This window comes from Prunus mume, linkage group LG5 (assembly GCF_029339155.1).
Source record: "Prunus mume cultivar Tortuosa linkage group LG5, ASM2933915v1, whole genome shotgun sequence".
NCBI classification, from domain to species: Eukaryota; Viridiplantae; Streptophyta; class Magnoliopsida; order Rosales; family Rosaceae; genus Prunus; species Prunus mume.
This window is the reverse complement of record NC_142702.1, coordinates 10995273-11021182: the sequence shown is the minus strand read 5'-3', so window position 1 is coordinate 11021182 and position 25910 is coordinate 10995273. Positions and strand designations below refer to the sequence as shown.

Genomic DNA, 25910 nt, shown 5'->3' with positions numbered 1-25910 from the left:
CCCCGATCAGCGGTGTCAATCGCCCATCGCCTTCGTCGTAGCCCTTTGAAAAACAATGACCTATGACCAATTTCTCATCGTCGATTGCCCAATGACATATAATGTCATAGTTGGACGAACGACACTCACCGGAATCAAAGCGCACCTGTCCCCCCATATGTTGCTGATGAAGTTCCCGACTTGCAATGGCACAGGCACTATCCGAGGAGACTAACTCAGTGCACGGACATGCTATGTAACAACGCTGAAATTGGTAGCTTCTAAACCTCTCAGGGAGACCATGTCTGTCCAAGGGGCATCGAACGGTAACGGACAAGTTGGACGACCTAAGGGAAGAAAACCTGACGCCACAAACACAGCCTATCAAAGAGCTGGAAACGGTGGTGCTAAGCGAAGAGAAACCTGATCGGTGCGTCAAAATCGGCACCACACTCACCCCACCTCTCCGAGCGCAATTCGCATCGAGTTCTTACGGCATCATTCGAAAGTGTTCGCCTGGTCTTATGATGACATGCCAGCAACTCCCGCCTATAAACACTGTAAGACAGTAACCGCTATTCGTATGATGCCGAGCGTGCACGAAGCCATGCGTGCGAAGTTGACAAGCTAAAAGCGAGGACTATACCGTCCAACAAAGCTGTCCAAGGATAGCTTCCCGTTGTCCGGATTGACCAGCTTGTGGATGCCATCGCAGTCACGAGTTGCTCACTTCATGGATACTTATTCGGGGGTATAATCAGATATTCATGCAGCCTGCCGATAGCGAGCATACGACATTCATCACGGACGGGGATTTGTACTGCTACAATGTCATGCCATTCGGCCTGAAAAATGCAGGGGCAACATATCGAGACTCACAACCGAATCTTTGCCAAACATATCGGCAGCATCATGGAAGTGTACGTCGATGATATGTTGGTAAAAAGCCGGACGGCAGAGGAACACCTACACAATTTGGCCCTTATGTTCGGTATACTGAAGGATCACCGAATAAGACTAAACCCAACGAAATGCGCCTTCGGTGTATCTTCAGGAAAGTTTCTTGGGTTCATGATCACCGAGAGAGGATCGAGGCGAATGCCGAAAAAATCAAGGCCATAATCGACATGGAGATGCCGAAGACACAAAAGGACATTCAGAGCCTTACCGGACGTGTCTCCACCTTAACACGCTTCATTTCCAAGGCTACCGATAAGTGTGTATCGTTCTTTAAAGCCTTGAAAGGAGGCAAACAGCATATCACATGGACTGCCGAATGCGACAAGGCATTTCAAGACTTAAATAACTACATGAGTAGAGCACCATTGTTGTCGAAGCCACTCCTAGGAAAGGTTCTATTTCTTTATCTTTCGGTATCTAGCACTGCCGTTAGTAAGGCGTTGCGTAACGCAGAGATCTGGTACCCCCTTGGAACAGCTAGCTTTAGCTCTCGTTGTCTCAACACGAAGGCTCCACCCATACTTCCAAGCGCACGAAATCACGGTCCTGACCAATCAACCGCTTGGTACTCCGAAATCGAAACATCAGGATGATTGGTCAAATGGGCAATTGAGCTAGGAGAGTTTGATGTACAATTCAAGCCAAGACCTGCGGAGAAAGGTCAAGCCGTCGCAGATTTCATCTCTGAGCTTACACCTTCAGCCGCACCAAAGCCAGCAAGTTCAGGCACTAATGCTGAGGAATAAGGCAAGCAAAACACCGAGCACTTTGACCCTTCCATACCCGTATAGATTCTGCATTTCGACGGTTCAGCAAATCAACGGGGTTGTGGAGCTGGTGCAGTGTTAACTACTCTGGACGGAGCCAAGGTCGAATATGCCCTCCGATTCAACTTCAGAACCTCCAACAACGAGGCAAAGTATGAGGCTCTTTTGGCTGGCCTTAGACTAGCTAAAAGCATGAACGCGAAGCAGGTCAGCATCCACAGTGACACTCAGCTCATAATGAATCAAATAACGGCAGACTTTGCAGCCAAAGACGCCTCCATGACAGCCTACCTATCAACCACACACCAACTCTTTCAGAAATTACAGCTTATGAGATTCGGATCCCGAATAGAAAAATACTTGATGCTGGCGCGATTAGCTTCGACAATGGTTGACAAGGTCGGGAGAAGGTTGCCGGTGGAAATCTTAGCTCAACCAAGCACAGAAACTTCCGAAGTATGTACCATACGGTATGAGAACACGTGGATGTCTCCCATCTACACTTACTTAACGAACGGTACCTTGCCCTACGAAAAGTCTCAAGCACAGAAGCTGCGATATCGATCGACAAGATGTACAGTCATCAATGATATCCTCTATAAGCGCGGCTACACAACTTCATATCTGAAATGCATCACCACCGAACAAGAGGACTATGTCCTTCAAGAGATCCACGGCGATGTATGTGGTGACCATTCGGGGTCCCGGTCGCTAGCACATAAGGCCTTTTGGCAGGGATATTACTGGCTGACTATGCATCTGGATGCGGATACACTAGTGAGAAAGTGTGACAAATGCCAATGATTCGGCAATGTACCTTACATCCCTGCCGAGCCTTTGACACCGATCGTAAGTCCGTGGCCTTTTGCCCAATAGGGACTTGACCTAATCGGCCCAATGCCACAGGAAAGGGGTAGGTCAAGTACGCCATGGTTGCCGTGGATTACTTCACCAAATGGGTAGAGGCCGAAGCTTTGGCAACCATAACTGTCGCCAGAATAGAAGACTTTGTCTGGACCCACATTTGCTGCCCATTCGGTATCCCCTACGCAATCATAACTAATAAAGGTAAGCAATTTGATTTGGAACTCTTCAAACAATTCTGCGTCCGCCTCAAAATCAAGCTGTTCTTTGCTTCACCAGCTCACCTCAGTCAAATGGTCAAGTCAAAGCGATAAACAAAATCATTAAGAAACTGTTGAAACGATACTCAACAACGCCAAAGGCGCTTGGCCGAGAAGCTTCTGAGCGCTATGGGCCATCCGGACATCCTTCCGAACGTCCACAGGGGAAGTCGTCATCCCTGTTGAGATCGGTGAGCCTTCCTACCGAATGGAAAGTTTCAAACTAAAGGCGAATGAGGAGGCCTTTGCATTAAATCTTGACCTGATCGAAGAACGAAGGGCGCAAGCCAACATTCAAAACGAAGCCTATAAGTAGCACGTCTCTGGTATTACGACTCAAGGGTCAGATCCCGCTCCTTCCGAATTGGGGACTGGGTCATCTGTAAGGTCTCTTTAGCAACCAAGGATCCTACGAAAGGAACCCTCAGACCTTCCTAGGAGGGACCTTAAGAGATCATCGGTATCCTCCGATCGAGAACTTATCGGTTAAGAGACTCCAACGGAAAGACCCTCGGTCATCCTTGGAATGTAGAACATCTAAAATATTATTTCAAGTAGTTACCTAGCCTTCGGCAGGATGAAAGTGTAATACAATGAACATGTACCCATGCCTTCGGCAGTAGTTAATGAAAAAACCTTCGACTTAAATATATTTACAACCTTCGGCGTGTTTATTTATTTTTCGGTAGTTAAAAAGATGCGATAGAGACCATCGGTCACACATTATTCAAATGGACCAATGCTTAAACGGTTCTATGTTTGTAAATCAGCCTTTATTAGCCTTGGGCAACAAAACGGCTTGAATCCAAGTCTCTTACTGAGCAGAGGTTCACTTGTCAAAACGAATGTTTATTAGCCTTTGGCAGCAAAAGGGTTTTGGGTTACAATCCTACCAATGGGTTCACTTGCACTTTCTCTACTGAATGGTCTTTTTAATAGCCCTCATCGGTAAAATGATTAAAATCCTACCGATCCTATCTACACTTTACTAAACCTAAAACAAAACTTTACTAACCAAAACTTGTTAGCCTTCGGCAACAACAGAAAAAATGGGTGCATTTGCAAGCAAAAAGAAGTATAAATAACCAAAACATCAAAATAAATTAAAGGATGCCCTCGACATCAATGTGTTTGGAAGAGCTGCCTTATGGCAGATACAAAAAGAAAATAAAGATGAAATTACAAAAGATCACACGGCAGCCTCCTCGTTGGCGGTGGCATCGACGAGGCTCCTTCAGCAGAACAGGACCCTCGGCAGAGGCTTTTTCCGGAGCGTCTTCCCCATCATATTCTTCGATCATCTCCTCGAATGCCTTCCGGTAGAGGAGGAGAATCGGCAATGAAATTCGGGATCAACTTCTGCCCGGGGTTGTATCGTTTGAAGCGATAAAGGAGATCGCCATCTCGACACCTCACTATCCAACAGGATAGTGAACTCTTGAGCGCATTTAACGGTAGCCTTTGATCGCCTCCCAAATGGCAGCATCGATCTCTGTGCTTTAGCCCGCTCGGACTCTTCCAAAGCCACCGACCTGGTCCCTTAGCCGCCTCGGATTCCTTTGCCACCACCAGCAGCCTCCAAAGCGCCCTCATCTTTGCAAGTTTGGCTTCGAAGCTTTGACTTGCCGTTCAGCAGCTTGTTTGTCCTTGAGGAGATGAGCGTGGTCCTGAAGGGCCTTGCTTGCCTCGGCCACCTTCGCCCGGCCATCCTCATAAACCTTCTTAGCGCGCTCGGCGGTAGTGATGGCCCGCTTCATGCACAGCCACATGTCCATCGACACCTGAAAGACAAAGCAGAAAATTCAAAAGAAGTATGAAATCTAACGGTAGCCGTTTACAAAATCAAGGAACTTACGAGGCACGGAGGCTCGCAGACGGAAGGCACGTCCGCTTCCTCTGAAGGAGCCTCTTCGGGAGCTCGTCAATCTCAAACAGCTCAATTTGCGAACCGAGGATCATGTGGTTCGCGGGAATTGGATCGTCTTCGATGGATGACGATGGTGACCGGATCGGCAGAGGTGTCATCGCCCTCATCAACAAGGATAGCCCTCGGCACCTTCGCTCGCCGCCCGCACTTTGGCACCACTCCATGTCGAAATCTACCGTTATCGGCCTTTTACAGTGGCCTTAGAGGCGCGGCCTCGAGTCCGCCTACTCCCCGGCGTTGAGCCAGCCTCGGCCGCTCCCTAGGCATTAACTCGACATTGAGCTGCCAGAGATGATAAGCAAGAGTTTGATCCTCCAAATCAACCCCGCCGATGGCATCAGTGTCGCTTTGTCAATTTTTCTTCTTCCCCTATAGGCCCATCATGAGACACCTCTTGGAGGATTCATTCATCCTCTTGGCTTCGGTAGTCCTCCTGGTGTCTGTCACTATACAAAATGGGCATTCGGCAAGGAGCCGAGACGATATAAACAAACATACAAAGCAAACGAACTGTACATACTCTCTGCAGGGCTGACGAGTTGGGCTTTGATCAGGTTCGTGGTAAAAAGGAATATGGGGTACACCCTATCAACGACAAGAATCTTCAACCTCACTCTGTCAATCTGCCGAATCTCTAATTGAGTTGGAATCGATTGCTTCAGTTTGCTTGCAAAAACAAAAAGCGATTAAAAATCCCTAAGAAAAGATGCACTAATTGCATGTCGATCGACATCGGTAACCTTCCGCATTCGGAAAGTAGTGGGAACGTGAAAACGGATGGGCGTTCCCGATGGCGATTCCCAATCACGGATAGAAGCACCGCCGACTCCTCCACGACTTCGAGAAGTCGGCACGGCGCTGACAAAGTACCCCCGTTCGGAAGCCTTCAAGCGGTTGGCCTGAACCCGACTTCCATGATCGGCACTCTTGGACTTCGTGACGCTATACAGATAGGAGAATTGCTCATAGGAAGGCTCTCCTTCCCTGACGATACCGAAAGCCACGATCACTCCTATCAAGGCCACCCAAAAGTTGGGATTGTATTGGCCTGGAGCATACCCAATTTGGGCCAGTATCTTCTGCACGGCAGGTTGTAGCGGCAATTGAACCCCTGCAGAAGAACGTCACAAGAAGACGATTCATCGTCCTCCGATGTGCGAGCGATTCGGTAGGGCCTGGGATCCTCATCCTTACAGAATATGAGATAAGGTACTCATCACAAATTTTGGCCAACTCCCGCTCGGTCATCATATTGGGCTCCAGATATTTTGCGTCGAAAAGGTTTTCCTTCGGTACTCCTATGGGCACCCTAGGGTTTCCTCGGTGAACTATGGTTACCCTCGGCTGAGGTGTGGGTTCGGTAGCTTCCTCTCCACAGCCAGAAGTGGAGGTTCCCGATTAGTCGTAGGTGTGCTCACCCGGCACCCGAGTATCCCCCATCTAGAACTCGTAGTGCTGGTTCACGCCGACATGATTGCCGTGGTGATACACCACACCAACAAAGACTGGCTGCCTGGTCATGAGTCCCTTCCGATGCAGTGAGTAGGAACAGAGCTTGGCCCTTCACCGAGTATTTCGACATAGGTATCTTCTCCGCCCTCGGCACCGAGGCTCACGGCCTCACTACTTGTATCCCATTGATCGTCCAATGACTCCCCATCGAACGCATTGGGCTCTCTCTCAAACAGAGACTTGCTATCAGACATCTACAAAAAATAGAAAAAGGAAACTAAGGGCCATTCAAAAGACTAGCCTACCGATTCCTACATCACTGTGTATGGCAACTAGACTACTGAACGGAACCTACTTATTCAAAGTTCAGTCTAGCTCATGCCAAGGAAGGACGTGCACAGAGTAAGAGTACTCAAAGAGTGTCGAACGGTACCTTATATCGAGCTTTGGATAAGGGAAAGCAGACTAAATTGCCAATCGTCCTCGTCGGAAATCACCTTAATTGCCGATTGGTTGCTCAAAAATCTCCTTGGTTGCCGTTAGCTCTCGCCAGAAATTGCCTGAACAGAGCTCTCGCTTCACTCACAAATACAAAGTGAGTTTCTCTTCCAGAGTCTCTCCTATTTATAGGGCGAGGGTTTACAACGGTACACCTCGAAAAACCAAACGGTGCATTAATGAGCCTCTCCGCATGAGCGAACACACTACGTGTCGTTCATCGTATGGGTATCCAGACAGCATGTGGGGAATGAAGACGGCGTCTTTCTATCCCATCGTTCCTCAAGAAGCGACCCTTGAGTCCTCGATTTCTGTTTCCCAGCAAAGACGCACGGAAGGACAAAGAACAAGCGCCTCCCTCCGCCAAATTACCGAACGATAGGACAACATTTGGTCATCGAAAGAGGATATCAAGTCCCCACCCGAGAACTCTCAGATGAGAACTTGGGGGACTCCTGTTTGTACCAAAATGAACAGCCTATGAGGACCAGACACGTGGACAAGATTGAGCTTGACTATGGTAGCCTTCAGCACCTTGCCTACCGATTCAACAATTAGGGCAAACCCCTCTCTAGGACACATGGCAGGCCTACAATTGACGTCTACAGTCCCACATCAAAATTTCAAACAAAATGCACACCTCCCAAGGCCTATAAAAGAGAACCACTATCCCAAAATGGAGGTAATAAGAACTTACGGCATACAACCTATTGATCTGTCAGTTTAAGTTTACTATATCCAAACTCACTTAAGCATTGGAGAGCCTTCGGCCGGTACCACACCGGTGCCATAAGGTCTTATCGAGCGTGCGTTATCTTGCAGATCACGTACTCCACCAAGGCCTAGAAGCATACTGAAGGCCAACATCACTAAGTTGAGCAGGAAAAAGGCCAAACAATTTTTCCGCGTCAACATTCTTGTCACTAAATTGCACTTGTTGTAGGTAACTTAGAGCATCTCCTTTGGAGATGTTAACTTCAACGTGGCACTTTTAGCATGTAGAAAAAAAAGTTGAGACTCACTCCAACTGAAATGTTAAATAATACGTGGAATAAAATTTCTCTCTCATACTGTTATTTTTGGTTGTTTGACTTTGTGATGTTATTTAATTATTTAATTATTTCTTTCAATTAACGTGCCTAGAAAGTAGTAAACCAATAAAAATGAAATAATGTGTTAATTTGACATGACGAGTGGAATGTAAAACTCTATTATATGTCAAATTGCCATATAAGCAATCAAATTCAAATTTAATGTTTGATATTTAACACCTCACCCTAAGAGATGCTCTTAGACATCTTTTAAGTGGCCTTGAAAACATAGTTTTTTTTTTTCGGTCAAACCTTGAAAACAAAGTTTGGGCCCTTCTACGATTTGCTTTTCCCTTCCCTTGCCTTGAAATACATTTTTTTCTCTTTCTTCTTGGTTAGTGATAATTAGTAATTTGATGATCACAAGGTTTTGATTATATGGTAGGATTCTTTTTATAATTTTTCATAGATGACTTTATTTTAGGAGGCCCTATTGTTGTTTTGGCACAAAGCCCTTAAAATCTCAAAGTCACTCTTGGTCACTTGAGTAGGCTTGTAAATGGGCCGGACCGAGCTAGCCCGACCCAAATTTAATGGGCTTGGTCAGGTCGGGCCAAGCTTTAAAGAGGAGAGAGAAAATAAAGGGCTGGGTCGGGTCGGGTTTTTTTGAAAATTCAAAGCCCAAGCCTAGCCTATGGGCCTGGCTTTAAAAAGCCCATCGGGCCAGGCCGAGTTAAGCCCAACGAGCGGGCCTAAATGGACCTACTTTATTTTGTCTTTTTTTTGGTCAATTCTTTATTTTTTTTCCCTATGTTTTGGTGTGTTTCTATGTTTCCTCTTTTTTTCATAGTTCTCAATTTACATTTGTCTATATGTTTATGTCTCCATTTTTTGCTTTGTTCATAACTTCATAGTTCTCTTTTTTTTTTTTCTTTTTTTTTCCCCATAAAAATAAAGATATAGTTATACAACCCCATATTAATAAAATTATATTTTATCTCATACTTCATTTTTTTAGTTCTTACAATGATAATAGATAATGATTTTCTCCATACTTCATCTTACTTGGGTTTTTTTTATATATTTATTTATATGTATGTGAGCCCGTGGGCCGGGCTTTTATGGGCGGTTTGGACCGGGCTTTCTTGGGCTCAAACGGACCAGGTCTATGGGCCGTGCCGAGCTTTGAACACCCAATCCCAAGCCCAGCCCACTCAACAACGGGCCGGCCGAGCTTTTTCTCGATGGGCTGGCCCATAGGCTCGCTGGCCTAATGATGACCCCTACACCTGAGTGCAAGTGTGTACATAATGTAATTCAGATAAAATATTTTAACCTAATATGCAAGGCTTTCATTTCTGAATATAAGAATACCATTATTGATACCAAAACTCCTTTCGGCCAATAGAATGAACCTAATAACCATCCCGAGGCAGACAACTTAGAATGGGAAGTTGATAACAAAGAAGGCCCACGAAGCGACTCAAAACAAATAGAGTAACAAGCGCGAGAGTGAAGTCAGGTACAACATCACAAATGTGTAGCCTAAACAAGCAAATGAGCAACCAACAATGCATAAGATATGAGTTCAAGGTTATTATCCTAAACATGAAGCTACGGAGCATTAAAATCGGTCGTCACACAATAAGAAAACAAGAGTAAGAGTAACAAACTTTTCAGAGAAAAACTCACAAGCAGTAAAAAAGTTTGATACATGTCTGGGCATGGAGGAAAGGAAACGTGGGATTTGGCTGTTGTGTAGGACCCCATGTGTTAAAAAAGCTTATTAATTTATTGAATTTTGAAAACTCCCAAAAATCAATTCCAGATTTCAATTTCATGTTTTTTTTTTCACGCTCACTCTCTCAACTATCTCCGCCTCCACCATCCTTTCTTGATTGCCTCTTGTTTACACCATAATTAACCAAGCGTGACTAAAATACCAAGGTAGACATACCTTCCTCCCTGCCAAAGGGAGATGCTCTTCCAAAGGGACAACCACCTGCCGAAGCTCCGAACTGCCAAACCTTAAACACAGGAGACACGTGTCATCATCACAGCAACTTGCACAAAGTCCCACATCGGAACTTTGTGCAAACCTCCTACTTCCCTATAAATAGGAACAGTAACCAAGAAAAAGGGTAACTTCTCTCTCTCACTATTACTGTTACTTTGCAATAGTCACTACCCTAGTGACTCGGGCATCGGAGAGCTTTCGGCACCACACCGGTGTCCGGCTTAACGATCGCTTCTCCTCTCTTTGTCTTATGCAGCTAACCTCTACTAAAGGCCCAGGCCCTTCTCTTGCTAAGGACAATCCCCTATCTCTAAGTTGACCCTCTCCAAAAAGAGCATCAACAGCTTGGCGCCGTCTGTGGGAATCCAATACTTGAAACCCATTTTTCCCTACCACCTGCTCCTTCATCTATCCGCCCCGTCGCCTCTTCTTCACTCCACACTCAGCCATGCCTCATCGAGGATAGCCGCGATGCCAGCGAATACCCTCAGAGGGTACCTCCCAGAGGGACCGTCGGCAGAGGTCAACCTCCAGTGCCGAGGTGGAGCTCCTCCGCGCCATGTCGTCAAGATGTCCGAGAGGTGTGACCATCTTCACTCCAGGAATGTTGAGCCGAGCACGACTATCTGCATCCTGGCGGCTAAACTGAACGGAACCAAGCCTGTGGTTCCCAACGCAGCCTTACCAGAACCTCGAGCGCACACACCAAACCAGCCGGAGCATTCCTACCATAGCCCTTCAATCCAACCTAGGCCCAGCAAGGGTAAGGACCCCCTCCATCCGGAGACGACCAAGTCGCGCCTTCTCCGTATCTCCCCGCCGAGGAACCGCCTCATGAACCAACGAAGGTCACAGGATTGCGAGGACCGATCCTCGACCTTCGACGGACCCTTCTTATCCCCGTTAATCTCCAAGACCCAAAGGTGACACACCTAGGCCCCCCACCAAAACCAACCCATGTGCCTACAGGAGAGGGTATGGGGGACTCGGATGATTGGGAGCATGATTACTCAGAGGAGCACGAGCCTTATCACACCGAGGAGTTCGATGGACCTGACCCTTATCTAGCTCCTGGCCCCACACGCATCAAACCTCCTGCAACCGAGACTCTCCCTCATGCCGACCAGCAATGAGACTTCTCTTGAGAAGGTCCGCGTCTGAGAATGAGCAAGCAACCACTAACCTTTGGGCGGCCACGACTGGGCCCTTTACTGAAGCGATCCTCAATTTCCACTCAGAAAAGGAAATCCAGCCCTCCGTGATCGCTTACACTGCACGAAGGATCCCTCACCCACATACATTCTTTCCTCTGCCATGGGATGCAAGGGCTTAACAGACGAGGGCATGTGCCTCCTCTTCCCATCTACCCTCGGTGCGGCCTCGAATTGGTTCTACAGCCGAGCCCCCACACCATCAATACGCTTGATACCAAGCAGCTTTCCTAGACCATTTCATGATCCGTCGATCGCCTTCTACTCTGCGGATGACCTGTACATGCTTAGGCAGGTGAGGATGAGTTCTTCGGAGTATGCAGCCGGTTCAGCCACGAGTACTCCCGCTGCCCAGAGACCGATGATCGTGCCGCCTTTGGTGCTTTCAAGAGTGGCCTCCGAGAGTCTAACTTTGGTACCTTGTCCACAGCAACCCTTGGAACACGTATGCTGAATTAATGAAGCAGCAGCGGCATGCCAAGGCTGAGTATTTCAACCTCAAGCGTGGCCCGCCACCCTGACATCATCCTTTCACGATCCCCACCGCTTCAAGACCCACCTCAGCCCCACCTCAACATTCTACTCGCCTAAGTACCCTGTGGTACCCAAAGACCCCAAGCGGAAGGATAACTACCAAGATAGCTTCAACAATACCAAACGGGCAGACATAACAACAACCACTACCCAATGGGTCGACCCAAGACAGGCGATCGGGCTCCACTCCTATTCTCACCCAAGCCTAGATTCGAGGTCTTCACCACCCTGAACACCACCTACGAAAATGTCCTGGTGCACGAGGCACCTATCATACCCAAGCCTCTCCCCCGGAGACCGGACAGAAAGCCTATGCCCAACACGGGTGTCTTCTGTCGCTTCCATCAGTTCGGTGGACACGACACCGAATCTTGTGTTGCTTTGCGCAACATCATCGAAGGACTTATTCGCGATGGGAAACTGGATAAATATATGCACAATCTCCCACCCCCACCTAACCCTCACCAACGGCAGATCAACATGATCTCAAGTATCAGTGGTGGTCCCACCCTGGCTGGAACCTCCAACAACTCCATCAAACATTATGTCCGCTCCACCTATGCGCACAGGTCTTTAGCGCCGAGCAGGACGCTTGCCAAGACCCATAAATCAGGTGGGCTCCCATTACCTTCTGTGAGGAGGAAGAGCGCGGTGTTATCCTCCCCACGATGACCCAATCATTATTCGCTACGACATTTCTAACTTTGATGTGGGCGATCCGTGGACACCGCAGTTGATGTTTGCCGAGGCCTTCAACGAGCTCCGTGTCTCATCTCACCTGCCGACCAAGCATCACACCTAGTGAGCTTCTCGTGAGGTGGTCCAGCCCATTGGAAGCATTCATCTCCCAATCTCTATTGGATCGGCACCCCAACGAAGGACAATCACCACTCCCTTCCTTATTATTGACTGCCTACACCTACAATGTCATCTCTACGCCCCGCCATGGCCCAAATGAAGGTCTTCATCTCCACCCATATGTCTGCTGCTCAAGTTTCTACGCCATGGCACAGTGCACGGCGCAGAGACAGCTTGGCGCTGCAATGCTACGCTTGCCGTAAAGTCCATCAACCGCCAACATCGGGCGAGGCCCTCGCGTAACCTGCACTCAAAGCTGCCGGCACCGAAGGCCCAGAGGACCCTAGGAGGAATTGTCACCCCACAGCCGAACCTATGGAAGACCTTGAGCTGGTTACTCTTGATGAAAACATCCCGGACCGTAGGTCCGGATCGCACCTCTCTCTCCCGGTGAGCTTCGTTCGATCTTGTCGCTTCCTTCGCCTTAATGCGAGGTCTTTGCCTGGTCATACAATGACATGCTGCATATCACCGAGATCATATCCCACCGGCTAAGCATTAATCCCGCCGCTCGACCCGTTCGCGTAAGGCCGTGCTTATGACCCAGAGCGATATGAAGCCATGCGGGCAGAGGTGGACAAGCTAACCAGCATTGGATTTATCAAGGAGGTGGACTATCCCACCTGGCTGGCCAATGTGGTGATGGTTCGAAAGGGCACAAAGGGCTGGCGCATGTGTGTAGACTACACCAACCTCAATCGGGCCTGCCCAAGGATAGCTTCCTACCCCGCATCAACCAATTGGTTGATGCCATAGCTGGCCACGCCCTTCTCAGCTTCATGGATGCTTACTCGGGGTACAACCAGATTTTCATGCATCCTGAGGACCAGGCACACACCTCCTTCATCACGGATCGTGGCCTTAACTGCTACAAAGTCATGCCCTTCGGCCTCAAGAATGCCGGGGCCACATATCAGCATCTGGTAAACGCCATCTTCGCTCCCCTAATTGGCCACACCATGGAGGTTTATGTTGATGACATGCTCGTCAAGAGTCGCACTACTGACCAGCACATCCCCAACCTCTCATCCAAGTTCACCATTCTGAAGTAGTATAAGATGAGGCTCAACCCCACCAAGTGCGCATTTGGGGTGGCTTCAGGCAAATTTCTTGGCTTCATGATCAGCCAGAGGGGTATTGAGGCCAATCTAGAGAATATCAAGGCCATACTAGACATGGCAATACCCAGGATGATCAAGGACATCCGAGCCTTACCGCGAGTCGCAGCCGACTGCAGATTCATCTCAAAGGCCACCGATCGCGCGCCCCTTCTTCAAGGCACTTAAGGGTAGCAAGCGGAGTATTACCCGGATCGCCGAGTGCGACAAAGCTTTCAACGAGTGAAGGCGATATGGGCCGAGCCCTTTATTGTCAACACCGAGCCCGAGACACCTTCATGATCTATCTCTCCGCCTCGCCACGGCCGGTTCGTGCTCATCCGGACAAAACGATCGAGCACCCAGCATTACGCCGAAAGCGTTACAGACGCCGAGGTTGGTGACCGGACAAGAAATTGGCATTCGCCTCGTGGTTTCAGCCGCCTCAGCCGTACTTTCAGCTCATACCATTCATGTCTTAACCAATCAACCACGGCAAGTGTTGCGGCGAGACTTCGGGAGACTAGTCAAGGGCCATTGCTTGGCGACCTCGATATCCACTACAAACCCCGCCACCACGAAGGGCCAGCCGTATCGACTTTATATCCGACCACCAACCCCATGCCGTGGCTACCCACGGATTACGATGGAGCCCACTCCTACCCCGAGCCAGGCCCACGTCGCGAGCAACGGCACTTAGACTTGACACATGCCCTTATGGACTTTGTATGTGGATGGCTCTTCCAACGCCTGGATGCGGAGTGGCCTTGTTCTCATCTCTCCGACAAGACTGCCCTGAGTACGCCTTCGCTTCCAATTCCACGCCTCCAACAATGAGGCCGAATATGAAGCACTCTTAGCTGGCCTCCGGTTAGCCAAAGAGATGGGCGCTAGGCAAATTCAGATTTTCAGCGACTCACAGCTCGTTGTCCACCAAGTCAACCAGGACTTCACTGCCAAGGACATGTCCATGGCAGCCTACCTCCAACATACCCGCCATTTGCTTACAACCTTCAACGCTTATTTCATAAGCCAGGTACCACGCTCGGAGAATAGCCATGCCGATGCCCTGGCTAAACTAGCCTCAGCCATAGAGCAAGGTATTGGCCGCAATATCCACATGGAAATCTTGGATCAGCCAAGCACCCGAACACCACTCATCTGCGCCATCGATCACAGCCCAACATGGATGGACCCCATCCTCCAATTTTTGCAGAACCAGATGCTACCACGACCGCTGAGGCGCGGCGTGTTCGCTATCGCCCGCCCGATACCGATCATTAATGGCGCCTGTATAAGCGCGGATTCACTTACCCTACCTTCGATGCGACCCGCAGGAAGGCCACTATGTCCTCCAGAAATTCACGAAGGCATCCGTGGTAGTCATTCAGTGCCCCGCTCCCTTGCTTATGCATAAGGCCATTCGGCAAGGATACTTCGCCCTCACTTCACACCGATGCCCAAGCCTTCACCCGGCGCGACAAGTGTCGCCGTTTGCCAATATCCCACAACTCCCATGAACCTTTAGCAGCCATGGTTAGTCCTTGGCCATTCGCCAGATGGGGACTTGACCTCATTGGACCTATGCCCGAGGGTAAAGGCCAGTCAAGCACGCAATCGTGGCCTGCCGACTACTTCACTAAGTGGCCGAGGTCGAGGCCCTAGCCACCATCACCGCGCCGCATTGAGGCGTTCGCTTGGCAAAATATCGTGTGCCGCTGCATCCCTAACGCCATCGTCACAGACAACGGTCGGTAATTTGACAACGCAAAATTTAGGTAGTTTTGTTCCAACCTCAAGATAAAACTTTGCTTCGCTTCTCCAGCCCATCCTCAGTCCAACGGCCAGGTCGAAGCCGTGAACAAAATTATCAAGAAGACCCTGAAGACCAAGCTTGACAAAGCCAAGGGTTGTTAGCCAGAGCTACTCCCAGAGGTTCTTTGGGCTTACCGCACCACCTTTCGTACCTCAACGGGAGAAACACCATTTTCCCTTTCCTTTGGTACCGAAGCAGTGGCACCAGTGGAGATTGGCCAGCCCACATACCGAACCTCCACTTACGAGGCCGAGGCCAATAGCGAGCAGTTGGCCCTCAACCTCGACTTCATCGACGAGCTTCGTGACCAGTCCAACATGTGCAACGTCGCGCATACAAACAGCGTATTGCCAAGTACTACAACTCCAGAGTTAAACCCCGAGCTTTCACAACTGGGGATTGGGTCATGCACAAGGTTTCCTTGGCCACTAAGAATCCTAATGAGGGTACCCTGGGCCCTACGTGGGAAGGTCCATATGAGATCACCAAGGTTTGCCGCCCCTGGACTTATCAGCTTCGGGATCCCAAGGGCAAAACGTTGTCTCACCCTTGGAACGCTGACCATCTCAAATACTACTACAAGTAAACATACCTAGACCCTAGGACATTATGTTTTCTTATACCTCGGTCTGGAGCCTTGACTCAAGCCCACCATTGTACTTTTTGCCCTTCGGCACCTATCTAATAGAAGCACCCAACTAGGCCCCATTTCTACTTATTCACACTCCAGCACTTAGCAGAATGCATAAGGCAAAAGGGTACCAGGCTATCATAAAAATCAAAGTAACCCTGCCTTAGGGCAGGGCAATATCCATACTTGTCAAAAGACTACGTCTATACCAACTAGTTACATCATAACAAAAATATACACAAGCCCTCAGGCATCAGCGTGATCATCCGCCTCCTCCTCGGTGTCGGGATCCACGGCCGACTCCCTCCGCTAGCATCGCACCTCCTTGCGCCTCGGCCTCCAGAAGGACTCGCACCTCGGCAGACGGAGTGGCTGCAAAGCAAAGGACTCGACTGTAAGGAATGGGAGGAGGAACACCACCGTGTCAAGTTTATATCCAACTCGATTAAACCTCGCAACCGCTTTCTCCCACCCATACCGCTCCTTGACCATCGATCCAAAGACAAGACTCTTGAACCCGTCCGAGCCCTCGATACTCCTTCACCTCGGCACGAGCCATGCTCAGCTCCTCGGTCCTCCTCCTCTCGGACTCGAGCCTAGCCTCCTCCACCGCCTCTAGCCGCCGGGTTGTCTCCTTTAGCTCCCGCTCCAGCCTCCCCACCTTCACCTGCAGCACATTCCTCTCCCGGATGGCGGCTGAGCCTCGGCGGTAGCAACCTTGGCTGTCTCAGAATGGCATCTAGCCAAGTTCACCTCTCTCTCCGCCCTGGCTAGGGTGAGTTACATATCCCCAAAAGCCTGCAATGAAGGTATGTTCATGAGCTAGATCATAATTGCACTATTAGAAAGTTAAAGGCACAGGACTACTTACATTGGCGGTAGAGAGCACCGTCTTCTGGACCCGATCGGAGAAGTCCGTGACCTTGGTCCGAGCGAGCTCCCAAAGATCAATCTTGACCCCGCCAGAAGACGTTCACAAGAGGCACTTCGCGATGCATGGCAGGGTTACCTCCTTCGCCTCCCGTCGAACCGAGGCAAAGTCTATATCCTCGGTACTGCAGGGAATGGCTCCTCCATCTCGAGTGGCGGCCTAGGTGGGGATCTAGGTCGAACGGCGGCAGCACTGTTCCACCCATGACATCCTGGATCGACGACTCAAGTCCCCTCCGCTTCTTCTCCAGCTCCGCCAACACTCATCCTCCTCCGTCCGAGGCCGCTTCCCAGCAGCCCGGGCTGCTGTCCCCTCGGTGGTACTGGGCGCCCCCTTTGCCTGCTTCTTGGCCCTATTGGCCCTATCTTTCTCTCTTCTCTCTTGCAACTTTCGTTGCCTCTCCTCCAGATCCACCATCACCTTTGGTGACGACTCAACCACGGTCACCACCTTCTTCGGCACCTCAGCCACTGCAAAAACAAAACCGAAGCAAAGGTGAGCAGATATACAAAAACAAACATATAAAAGAGAGGGAGTAGGCCAATACTTACTTCCTTGAAGCAACCCCGACTGTAGAAGAAGAGCTGGTGTCACAATATTCTTCAGCTCACGCGCCTCCTGGGTCACCTATCTCCTCACCAGCTCTATCTCTTCCTCTTCCTCTCTGGACACTGGCCTACACTTCACGGAACCTGCACATGGGCGAAGGCGTTAGCTTTCCCAAGCTTCGGACGACAATACATATTCATACCAACACATTCAACACAAAGACAGGAGTTATAACCAAAGACCTATAGATTGAAAGTGGGTAGGCACATGTTTGCTGACAGTCGTCCCAGGCCAGCACTCCTAATCACCAAAGGCAAAGAACCACCGATTTCGCCATGTGTTCTGGGACGATGATGGTTGCCCTATAAAGTATCCTCTTTCCTTCGCCTTCGACAGTTGACTGCACTCGCCAAAGTTGCCTGTTGCACGGACACCGAGCACGATGCATGAATTGCTCAAAGGAGGGCTCCTCGCTTTGCTAACCACCATGTTATGTACACCCGTGCAGTATACACCAGAAATTGGGATTACATCGCCCAGGGGCATAGCCCACCTGAAAGCATCATTTGCACCCAAGGATGCAAAGGTAACCTCAATCCATGTTTGTACATGGCTGAGAACACCACAACGCAACCCTCAGGGGGGTATCTAGCCGCTTCGGTAGGTATGGGCAACCTCAACCCCACACAATCGGTATCGCATAATCGCCTTCAAAGTGACTCTAGATCATACAGCTCATCATATTTTTCTTCGGTAGTGGAACCCCTATTGAACGCCACATCACGGATGCTACTACCACCGTACCACACCCCGATGGCCCAGCCCGCCCACTTGCACTAGCCTCGTGCCGGGTTATCCCCAACACCCGGTTTCACAAGCTTCTAGGGTCACATAGTTCCTTTGCATCTCCCTATAAGCTTCCCTCGTAACTCCTTGACTGCTCCTCCCCCAACCCTATTTCCTCCACTATCAGCCCCTCCACCACACGCTCAGACCCAAGACTTTCCCCATCAGCACCCAAGTCTTCATCATGGCTACCACTCTCAAACTCTTCCCCACTGAAGGCATGGGGACTTGGAGAGCTTTGACTTCCCCTTTCAGAATTATCAGACATCTACAAACACAAAAAGGGAAACTAAGGGGCATGCGAAGATTGAAAACAAGAGCCTAGACATGTTCTTAATATGTTCATGGAAGTTCATCTACGTTCATACCGAATTCATGAAAAACTCAAGCAAAAGGGGCATTTCAATCCAGAAAGGGAGAAGGAATACAAGGCATACCTTGTTATCACCACCGCCCACGGTTGTCGGAAATCGCCTAGCTCACGAAGGTACCTTTTCCTGCCTCGCGGAAATCGCTCCGCTTCTGAATCCTATCGGAAATCGCCCTTTCTCGTCTACTAAAATCTTTCAAAACTCCAAGTGCTCATTCCTTCAGCCCTCCACAATCTTTTAAAGGCATACGAAGGACCCCTCGATTCTTGCTCCAAGCCATAACTCATCATACCGCTGGGACGCCTCGATTTCCACGCTCGGACGCTTCTATACCATCGCCACATGGAACCGGTGACGCGTCACACCTTCCTTCGAAGGCATGATGACGCGTCACACCTTCCTTCGGAAGGCATGATGACGCCACACCTTCCCTTCGAAGGCTCCTTCCGAAGCTTGAAGTACTCCTCGCGACACGCGATGACGCGTCACACCTTCCTTCGGAAGGCATGATGACGCGTCACACCTTCCTTCGGAAGGCTCCTTCCGGCTTGGAAGTACCCTCGCGACACGCCGGTGACGCGTCACACCTTCCCTTCGGAAGGCTCCTTCCGGCTTGGAAAGACCCTCGCGACACGCCGATGACGCGTCACACCTTCCCTTCGGAAGGCTCCTTCCGAAGCTTTGAAGTACTCGCGACACGCGGTGACGCCACACCTTCCCTTCGGAAGGCTCCTTCCAAGCTTGAAGTACCCCTCGCGACACGCGGTGACGTCTCGCTTATATCCTCTTTTCACTCTCAGATCTCACTGGACTTTCATCAAAGGTAAGAAATCTTTGATTTCGAATGTTTGGTTGTGTTTGATTTGGTGTTTTGGACTATTTTATGTTGTGGATACTTCATATTTGGATTGTTTTTGTGTTTTAGAGCTTTGGGTTTCTTGTTCTGTTACTGATTTGTGATTGTTATGCATCTTTACGTTTAATTTGTTTCATAGCAATCTTACCTCTGTTATGCTAGCTAGTGTTTGCCTTAGTGATTCCTAATCTACTAGATGTGGCTGTTTTGCAAAAGGCACGACTGTTTGTGCATTTATAAGTGTCTTCATGAACACTGGTGGTTTGGGGCTTTCATTTGCATAGAACTTTTTGTTTTTTAGGCATCTATAACTTAGAAATCAAAGTGTGTCAGAGAGTCACAGTCGTTATTAGTTGCCAGTGGATCTTTGCACGATAGACATCTGGCTGGATAGGTTCTGCATATCCAGGCTCTGATTTATTTATATAAAAAAATGTGGAAGCCTTTATATTGCTCACGGAAGAATTTGTGATTTAAATAAAGGGAAGGATCCTAGTGTACTCTGTGAATCTCTGCACAAATTGATCTATGAACACTACGTCCTTCACCACTCGTAGTCTATAGGAATATTTTGTTCTGTTGCTGTTGTGTACAACATCCACAGAGACCTGTCCAATCCTCTTTTAGACCACTGTCTACAGCAAATAGTCAGTCTCCTTCTCAAGTTAATATCTCGTTGTCACATTTACTATTTTGATTTCAATGTTCAATTGGAGTTCATAGGCGTGTGAGTTTAGCTAGGTAATGTAACAGTGCTCTGTTATAACTCATAAGATGAAGTTGCCTGCCAAGGTTTTTCTGATTGCGTTTTTGGGGGAATTGTTTTCTTTCTAACTTCAACATACTGTTTGTGCTCGCATGTTCACAATATTCTCCCTAGAGTTCTTCCTTTTTACCACCACTAGAAAAAAAAAATCTATTACCACCACCAGAAAAAAAATCTATGGTATTAATTTCCTACTTTCTCTCTCTCATTTTGTTTTGAAAAATCATTTCCAGTTTCAATCAGCAACTGGGCTTTCATTGTTTTTTCTCTTCTTTCTTTTTTGTTTTTTGGCTTCTACTGTACATGATTGTTCCTTTACCTTGGTTTGTGATGATCAGAATTCGTGTCTTTTTGAAAGGCTTATTTTTAGTTTTTGGTACTTCTTAGGCCTTTTTCAGGCATCTTTTCCTAAGCTTGGGTACTTCTTAAGCCCATATCTATGTTCAAGGTTTGTCTAATGCTTTAACTTTATTCTTTCATCAATGATTTTTATGGAGACCCCATAAGTAGAAAGTTTTGGTGTGTGCTCATTTCAAGGATCAGTTCTCAGAGGACGGATTTACTTGTTGCAGTATCAATTCTATAAAGTGGTGGGAATCTTTTGTAAAGTTCTCTAACTCGGTTCTGATTTCCTTGTTACAGAACCTCTACTACAGATGGGGTGCAAAATTGACTCCACAAGAGGTGGCTGACAAAGTGAAGCACTTTTTCAAGTACTGCTCCATTAATCAACACAAAATGACCGTATTAACACCTTCGTATCACGCCAAGGTATGAATATGATGACCTTAAGAAACTAAGTGTAGACTAGAATGTCTGTGCTATGAAGCTTCTTTCTGTATCTCATTTTGTTTAACTTCATGCAGAGTTTTTCGTTGGAGGTTTAACTTCATGCGGAGTTACTCGCCAGATGATAATTGGTTCGACCTTCGCCAAAGAATTTACTTAACATATTTACACAGTAACATGTAACCATATTTATGTTTAACAAATACAGGAGCATAAAAAACTCCACCCTAACTAATGTAAGTACTCGACCAGACCCAAATAGGTTCAAATAGAAATGAAAGGTTTCATCAGTCCAAGTCGTCAACATGTATGTGATCTACACCAAAAGTAGGGTAAGCATTGCATATGTTCATTTTTCCAGCAATGGATACCCGGGTGAGGTTTTAAGTTAATTACGTTTCATTTTAATAACATAATTAAGTTAAAGAGTTTTGCAAGTATTTAAAATGATTTAAATAATTAAAACTATTTTTACAATAATCGTCAGATGTGAATAATTGTGTAAATTAATTATTAAATTTAAATCTTAAAGTAATTTAATATTATATAAATAATTTAATACTGTTTAATTATTCTCAAAATTAATTTGAATGTTCTTGACCATTGAGCCCGTACATTCTCGAAAAAAAAAAAGCCATTGAGCCCAAGCCACGCTTGGGTTGGGCCTTTGCAGTCCTCGTTTGAGCCTCTGCTATAGAATACCATGATTTCCATCACTATTTCTAAAGCTTTTACCATGTTGCAGATTGCAGTGCAAGCGCTGATATGAAAACCTTGAGAAGAAACAAGGAGGGAATCTATAACACCGCTCAAAACTATCATAGAAAGTTCTCAGCCATCACCAGGGTCGCTAGAGCTGACAGACCCAGACCCCAAGAATGCCTTGTTTTGGTGGAGGCAAGGGACACTTATACTCCACTTCTGCATCAAATCTTGCAAAGCTGTGCAAAAACAGGTGCACCCATGGAAGGTAAGGCCTGCCATGGACAGATCATACGTGTTGGATTGCAAGCAGACACTTTAACATCTAACATGCTCATCAACATGTATTCTAAATGCAGTTTAGTTGATTGTGCTGGCAAAGTTTTTGATGAAATGCCTGAAAGAAGCTTAGTTTCATGGAACACGATGATTGGGTCACTTACCCAGAATGGGGAGGAACAGAAAGCTCTTCGTCTTTTCTTGCAGATGCGAAGAGAAGGAAACCATTTTAGTGAATTCACTGTTTCGAGTGTTCTTTGTGCTTGTGCTGCGAAATGTGCTGTTTTTGAGTGTAAACAACTGCACGCTCTTGCTGTTAAGTTAGCAATGAATTTAAATGTCTATGTGGGAACTGCATTGCTTGACGTTTATGCAAAGTCTGGTTTGATAAAGGATGCAAGCAGTGTGTTTGCGTCTCTGCCAGAGAGGAGTGAGGTTACTTGGAGTTCGATGGTAGCCGGGTATGTGCAAAATGAGCTTTATGAGGAGGCTTTGATGTTCTTCCATAGAGCTAAAATGATGGGGTTAAAACAGAACCAATTTACAATTTCTTCTGCTATTTGTGCTTGTGCAGGTCTGGCAGCTCTTATTGAAGGGAAGCAGGTGCATGCCGTGTTATATAAAACTGGATTTGGTTTGAATATATTTATTGTTTCCTCTCTTATAGACATGTATGCAAAATGTGGTAGCATTAAAGAAGCTTACCATGTGTTTCGAGGTATGGATGAGACAAACACTGTGTTGTGGAATACCATGATTTCTGGGTTTGCTAGACATGCTTGCTCCCTAGAGGTGATGATCTTATTTGAGAAAATGCAGCAGATGGGTACATTCCCAAGTGAAGTAACGTATGTTTCTGTATTAACTGCTTGTAGTCATATGGGATTGGTTGAAAGTGGAAGGAAATACTTCAACCTCATGATAACAGAACGCAATTTGTCACCGAATGTTGTTCACTATTCTTGCATGGTTGATCTTTTTGGTCGCTCAGGGTTGTTGCTTGAAGCCTATAATTTGATAGAGGAAATGCCATTTGATGCCACTGCTTCCATGTGGGGTTCACTGTTGGCTTCTTGTAGGATCCATGGAAAACTTCACTTGGCTGAGGTAGCAGCTAAGCATTTGTCTGAGATAGAGCCTAATAATGCCGGAAACCATATTCTGCTGTCAAACATTTATGCAGCAAATAAGAAATGGGATGAAGTTGCAAGAATAAGGAAACTTCTTAAAGAAAGTGAGTTGAAGAAGGAGAGAGGGAAGAGTTGGATCGAAATCAAGGACAAAGTTCACTCATTTATGGTTGGAGAGAGAAAGCATGCTAGAATTGCTGAGATATACTCAAAATTGGACTGTTTGATTGAAGAGTTGAAGATTATGGGCTATAAGACTGAGACTGAACATGACCTTCATTATGTGGGAGAGAACAGAAAACATGAACTGTTGAGGCACCACAGCGAGAAACTTGCTCTTACTTTGGGGTTGATGTGCTTACCTTCAAATGCATCTATTAGGATCATGAAGAATCTTAGGATTTGTGGTGATTGCCATTCTTTTATGAAGATTGCATCATCTTGTACAGGGAGGGAAATCATTGTCAGGGATACTAACAGGTTCCACCATTTCAAGAATGGTTGTTGTTCTTGTCGGGAATTTTGGTAGAAGATTAATTTAATGGCTACTTATCCGGACAATTGGATATCAAGATACTTTTGGTAAGAAAGTGTACTAGATTTCAGAGATGTCAGAGACTCCTGAAATTTGGTCTTCTGAAATTGGAATTATATCTATGGGACCTCGCATTTTGAAAATCAAAAGGCGGGCTGTGTGAAAGACCTTCCAGTGACTAAAGGAGTAAACGTGAGCAAAGTGTTAAGAGACTCAAGGACTTTACCAGATCTCCTTACTTATCACCATTTTGAGCCCACAATGACATCAAAACTCATGTAGCCCCCAAATGACTTTACCAAAATGTTCCATTCTCACAATTAGCTTTGCAAATTACAGACTAATAAAAAAAGGTATAAAGGTTTTTGAATGAATTAGGATTTGGGTTGGGTTCAATTGGGCTTATTGGAAAATCATTACGCTTGATATATGTCCAAAATACTATGGGTTTGAATAGATGTAGGCTTTGTCGGTCTCAAGTTAACTTCATATCATATTATTTTAGGTCGGTCAATTAGGGGTGGGCATGATTCGGTTCAGTCCAATAGGTGATGTAAGCTGGCCATTGATTTGTTGAATCATGCAAAAGATGAAAAAGAGGGAAAGATGAAGAAAAGAAAGGAGAAGAAAGACCAAAAGAAGAAATAAATAATGAGGCACAACAAAACGAAGAGTTAAGTTTCACCAAAAAGAAAAGAGTGGGGCTAGAGTTGTTGTTACTTGGTTGGCATAGATTCAAACTAAGGCATTGGATATTAATGGCATGTTTACTTAGAAGTAATGAAAATAAAAGGAAAAGGAATAGATTAAATAATTAATGGGAATCAGATCAACAACCCTATCCTAATTGGGACTAAGACATTTGGATTCGGCTAAAGGATCTAGATTGGGTTAATAATGTGATTTGAATATTAATTTGGCTTACTAATAAATTTGAATTTAAATAAAGAGATAAATTTAAATTAATAGAGTGATCGTGTTAAAAGCTCGATAAAGGTGAACATTTATGTTGATGGACAATTTATGAGAAGTGAAATATGCACTACAATTTATTTCTATTGACCATTGTGTTTTGAGTTACTTGATAGATGTGTTTCGCATATAATTTTCCTTACAACTCTATGCTTTTGTGATAAGACTAAACTATTGCTTTGCCCCCCGAACTATACCATAATTATCAATTTCCTTCATGAACTATTTTTTTGGTAAATTAAGGACTTCAACTATTTTGTTGTCAATTTTTTGGATGTCCATGTAAGTTTTTGTCATGTGACCTGCACGTTGTTGGGTTTTAAGAAAAAAGAGAATAACAACAAACATTTAAAGAAATTTATGAAAAAACATAAATATAAATGTTGGATGCGCAAATCTTACGCCCTGGTGTTCCTGGTTGAGGGGATATGAGCCAACACAGGTCGTCTTACTTCGTGTTGTATAGGGTGTGCGCGGGCGTGCCAGCACGATCTACCATGCATTTGATGAGGATGAAGATGGATGGATTGAGTGTGCCTGTTTGATTTGGCTTCGCTCAAAGCGATTGTGGTTGAGAAAGGAACAGTTCTCAGCCGTCAAATTCACGGCCTTAGCTACAAGGTTGTTGATTGGGGTCAGTGGATTTGGATAGTGCTCTAACGTCTCGCTAGATTACGAAGGTTGTATGATATATGGGATGGACAAAATAGTAACTAGGATGGTGCTCCGGTGCCTTGAAAATCTAGGGTCGTATGATATATTGATGGATGGAAGGATTAACTTCACCACTACTCCTAGGAAAGCATTTAAAGATATTGAAAGTGCATGACATGAAGATAAATGACAAGAAAAGATAAGTTGCTCCATGGGAGGCTTGTTGGTCGGTGACCCTTTGAACGTTGTTGGGGGTCTTGTATTTATAGGGAGAAGATGAAGCATGGGCTGATGGAGGCAAGGTCCGAGAGTTCAAAAGTTGGAACATCAGAGACTTCCGAAGTCAGAACATCCACAACACTGAAGTGACATCTGAGACTTCCCAAGTTCGAACAACTGCGGCTTCCGTAGTTGGTGTTATTATTTGAAAGGCTTTTAAATTTTTGAACTTTTTATTTTTTATTAATGTTTTCGTTGTTTTCTTTTATTTATTACAAGAGTTACAGTTGTTTAATTTTTCAGTTTTTATTTTCTATTCATTGCCTTAATTTTCGAGTTAAATATGTTTGGAGGTTACGAGTGTTGGATGCCTATAAAAGGCCACTCGTCCTTCACATTTCAACACACC

General features: G+C 46.5%; 1 protein-coding gene and 1 long non-coding RNA gene across 6 annotated transcripts; one reads left to right on the top strand and one right to left on the bottom strand.

Moving 5' to 3' along the window:
- Positions 1-17004: 17004 nt before the first annotated feature.
- On the bottom strand, positions 17005-17755 carry LOC148916907 (uncharacterized). The gene is made up of 3 exons (XR_016127386.1): positions 17625-17755; positions 17385-17525; positions 17005-17303 (listed from the first exon to the last, which is right to left on the bottom strand). It is a non-coding gene; the product is annotated as an uncharacterized LOC148916907 (long non-coding RNA).
- Positions 17756-19369: 1614 nt separating this feature from the next.
- LOC103331103 (pentatricopeptide repeat-containing protein At5g04780, mitochondrial-like) lies at positions 19370-23976 on the top strand. Of its 5 annotated transcripts, XM_089053496.1 has the most exons (5): positions 19370-19422; positions 20864-20992; positions 21088-21141; positions 21219-21342; positions 21756-23976. In XM_089053496.1, the coding sequence occupies exon 5, from the start codon at positions 21776-21778 to the stop codon at positions 23648-23650; it is 1875 nt and encodes a 624-aa protein (XP_088909622.1). In that variant the 5' UTR covers positions 19370-19422; positions 20864-20992; positions 21088-21141; positions 21219-21342; positions 21756-21775; the 3' UTR covers positions 23651-23976. The 5 variants fall into 5 exon arrangements, with proteins under 5 accessions (XP_088909622.1, XP_088909621.1, XP_088909619.1 ...); XM_089053495.1 differs by lacking the exon at positions 21219-21342 and having other exon boundaries at positions 20878-20992; XM_089053493.1 differs by lacking the exon at positions 21219-21342.
- The last annotated feature ends 1934 nt before the right edge of the window (positions 23977-25910 follow it).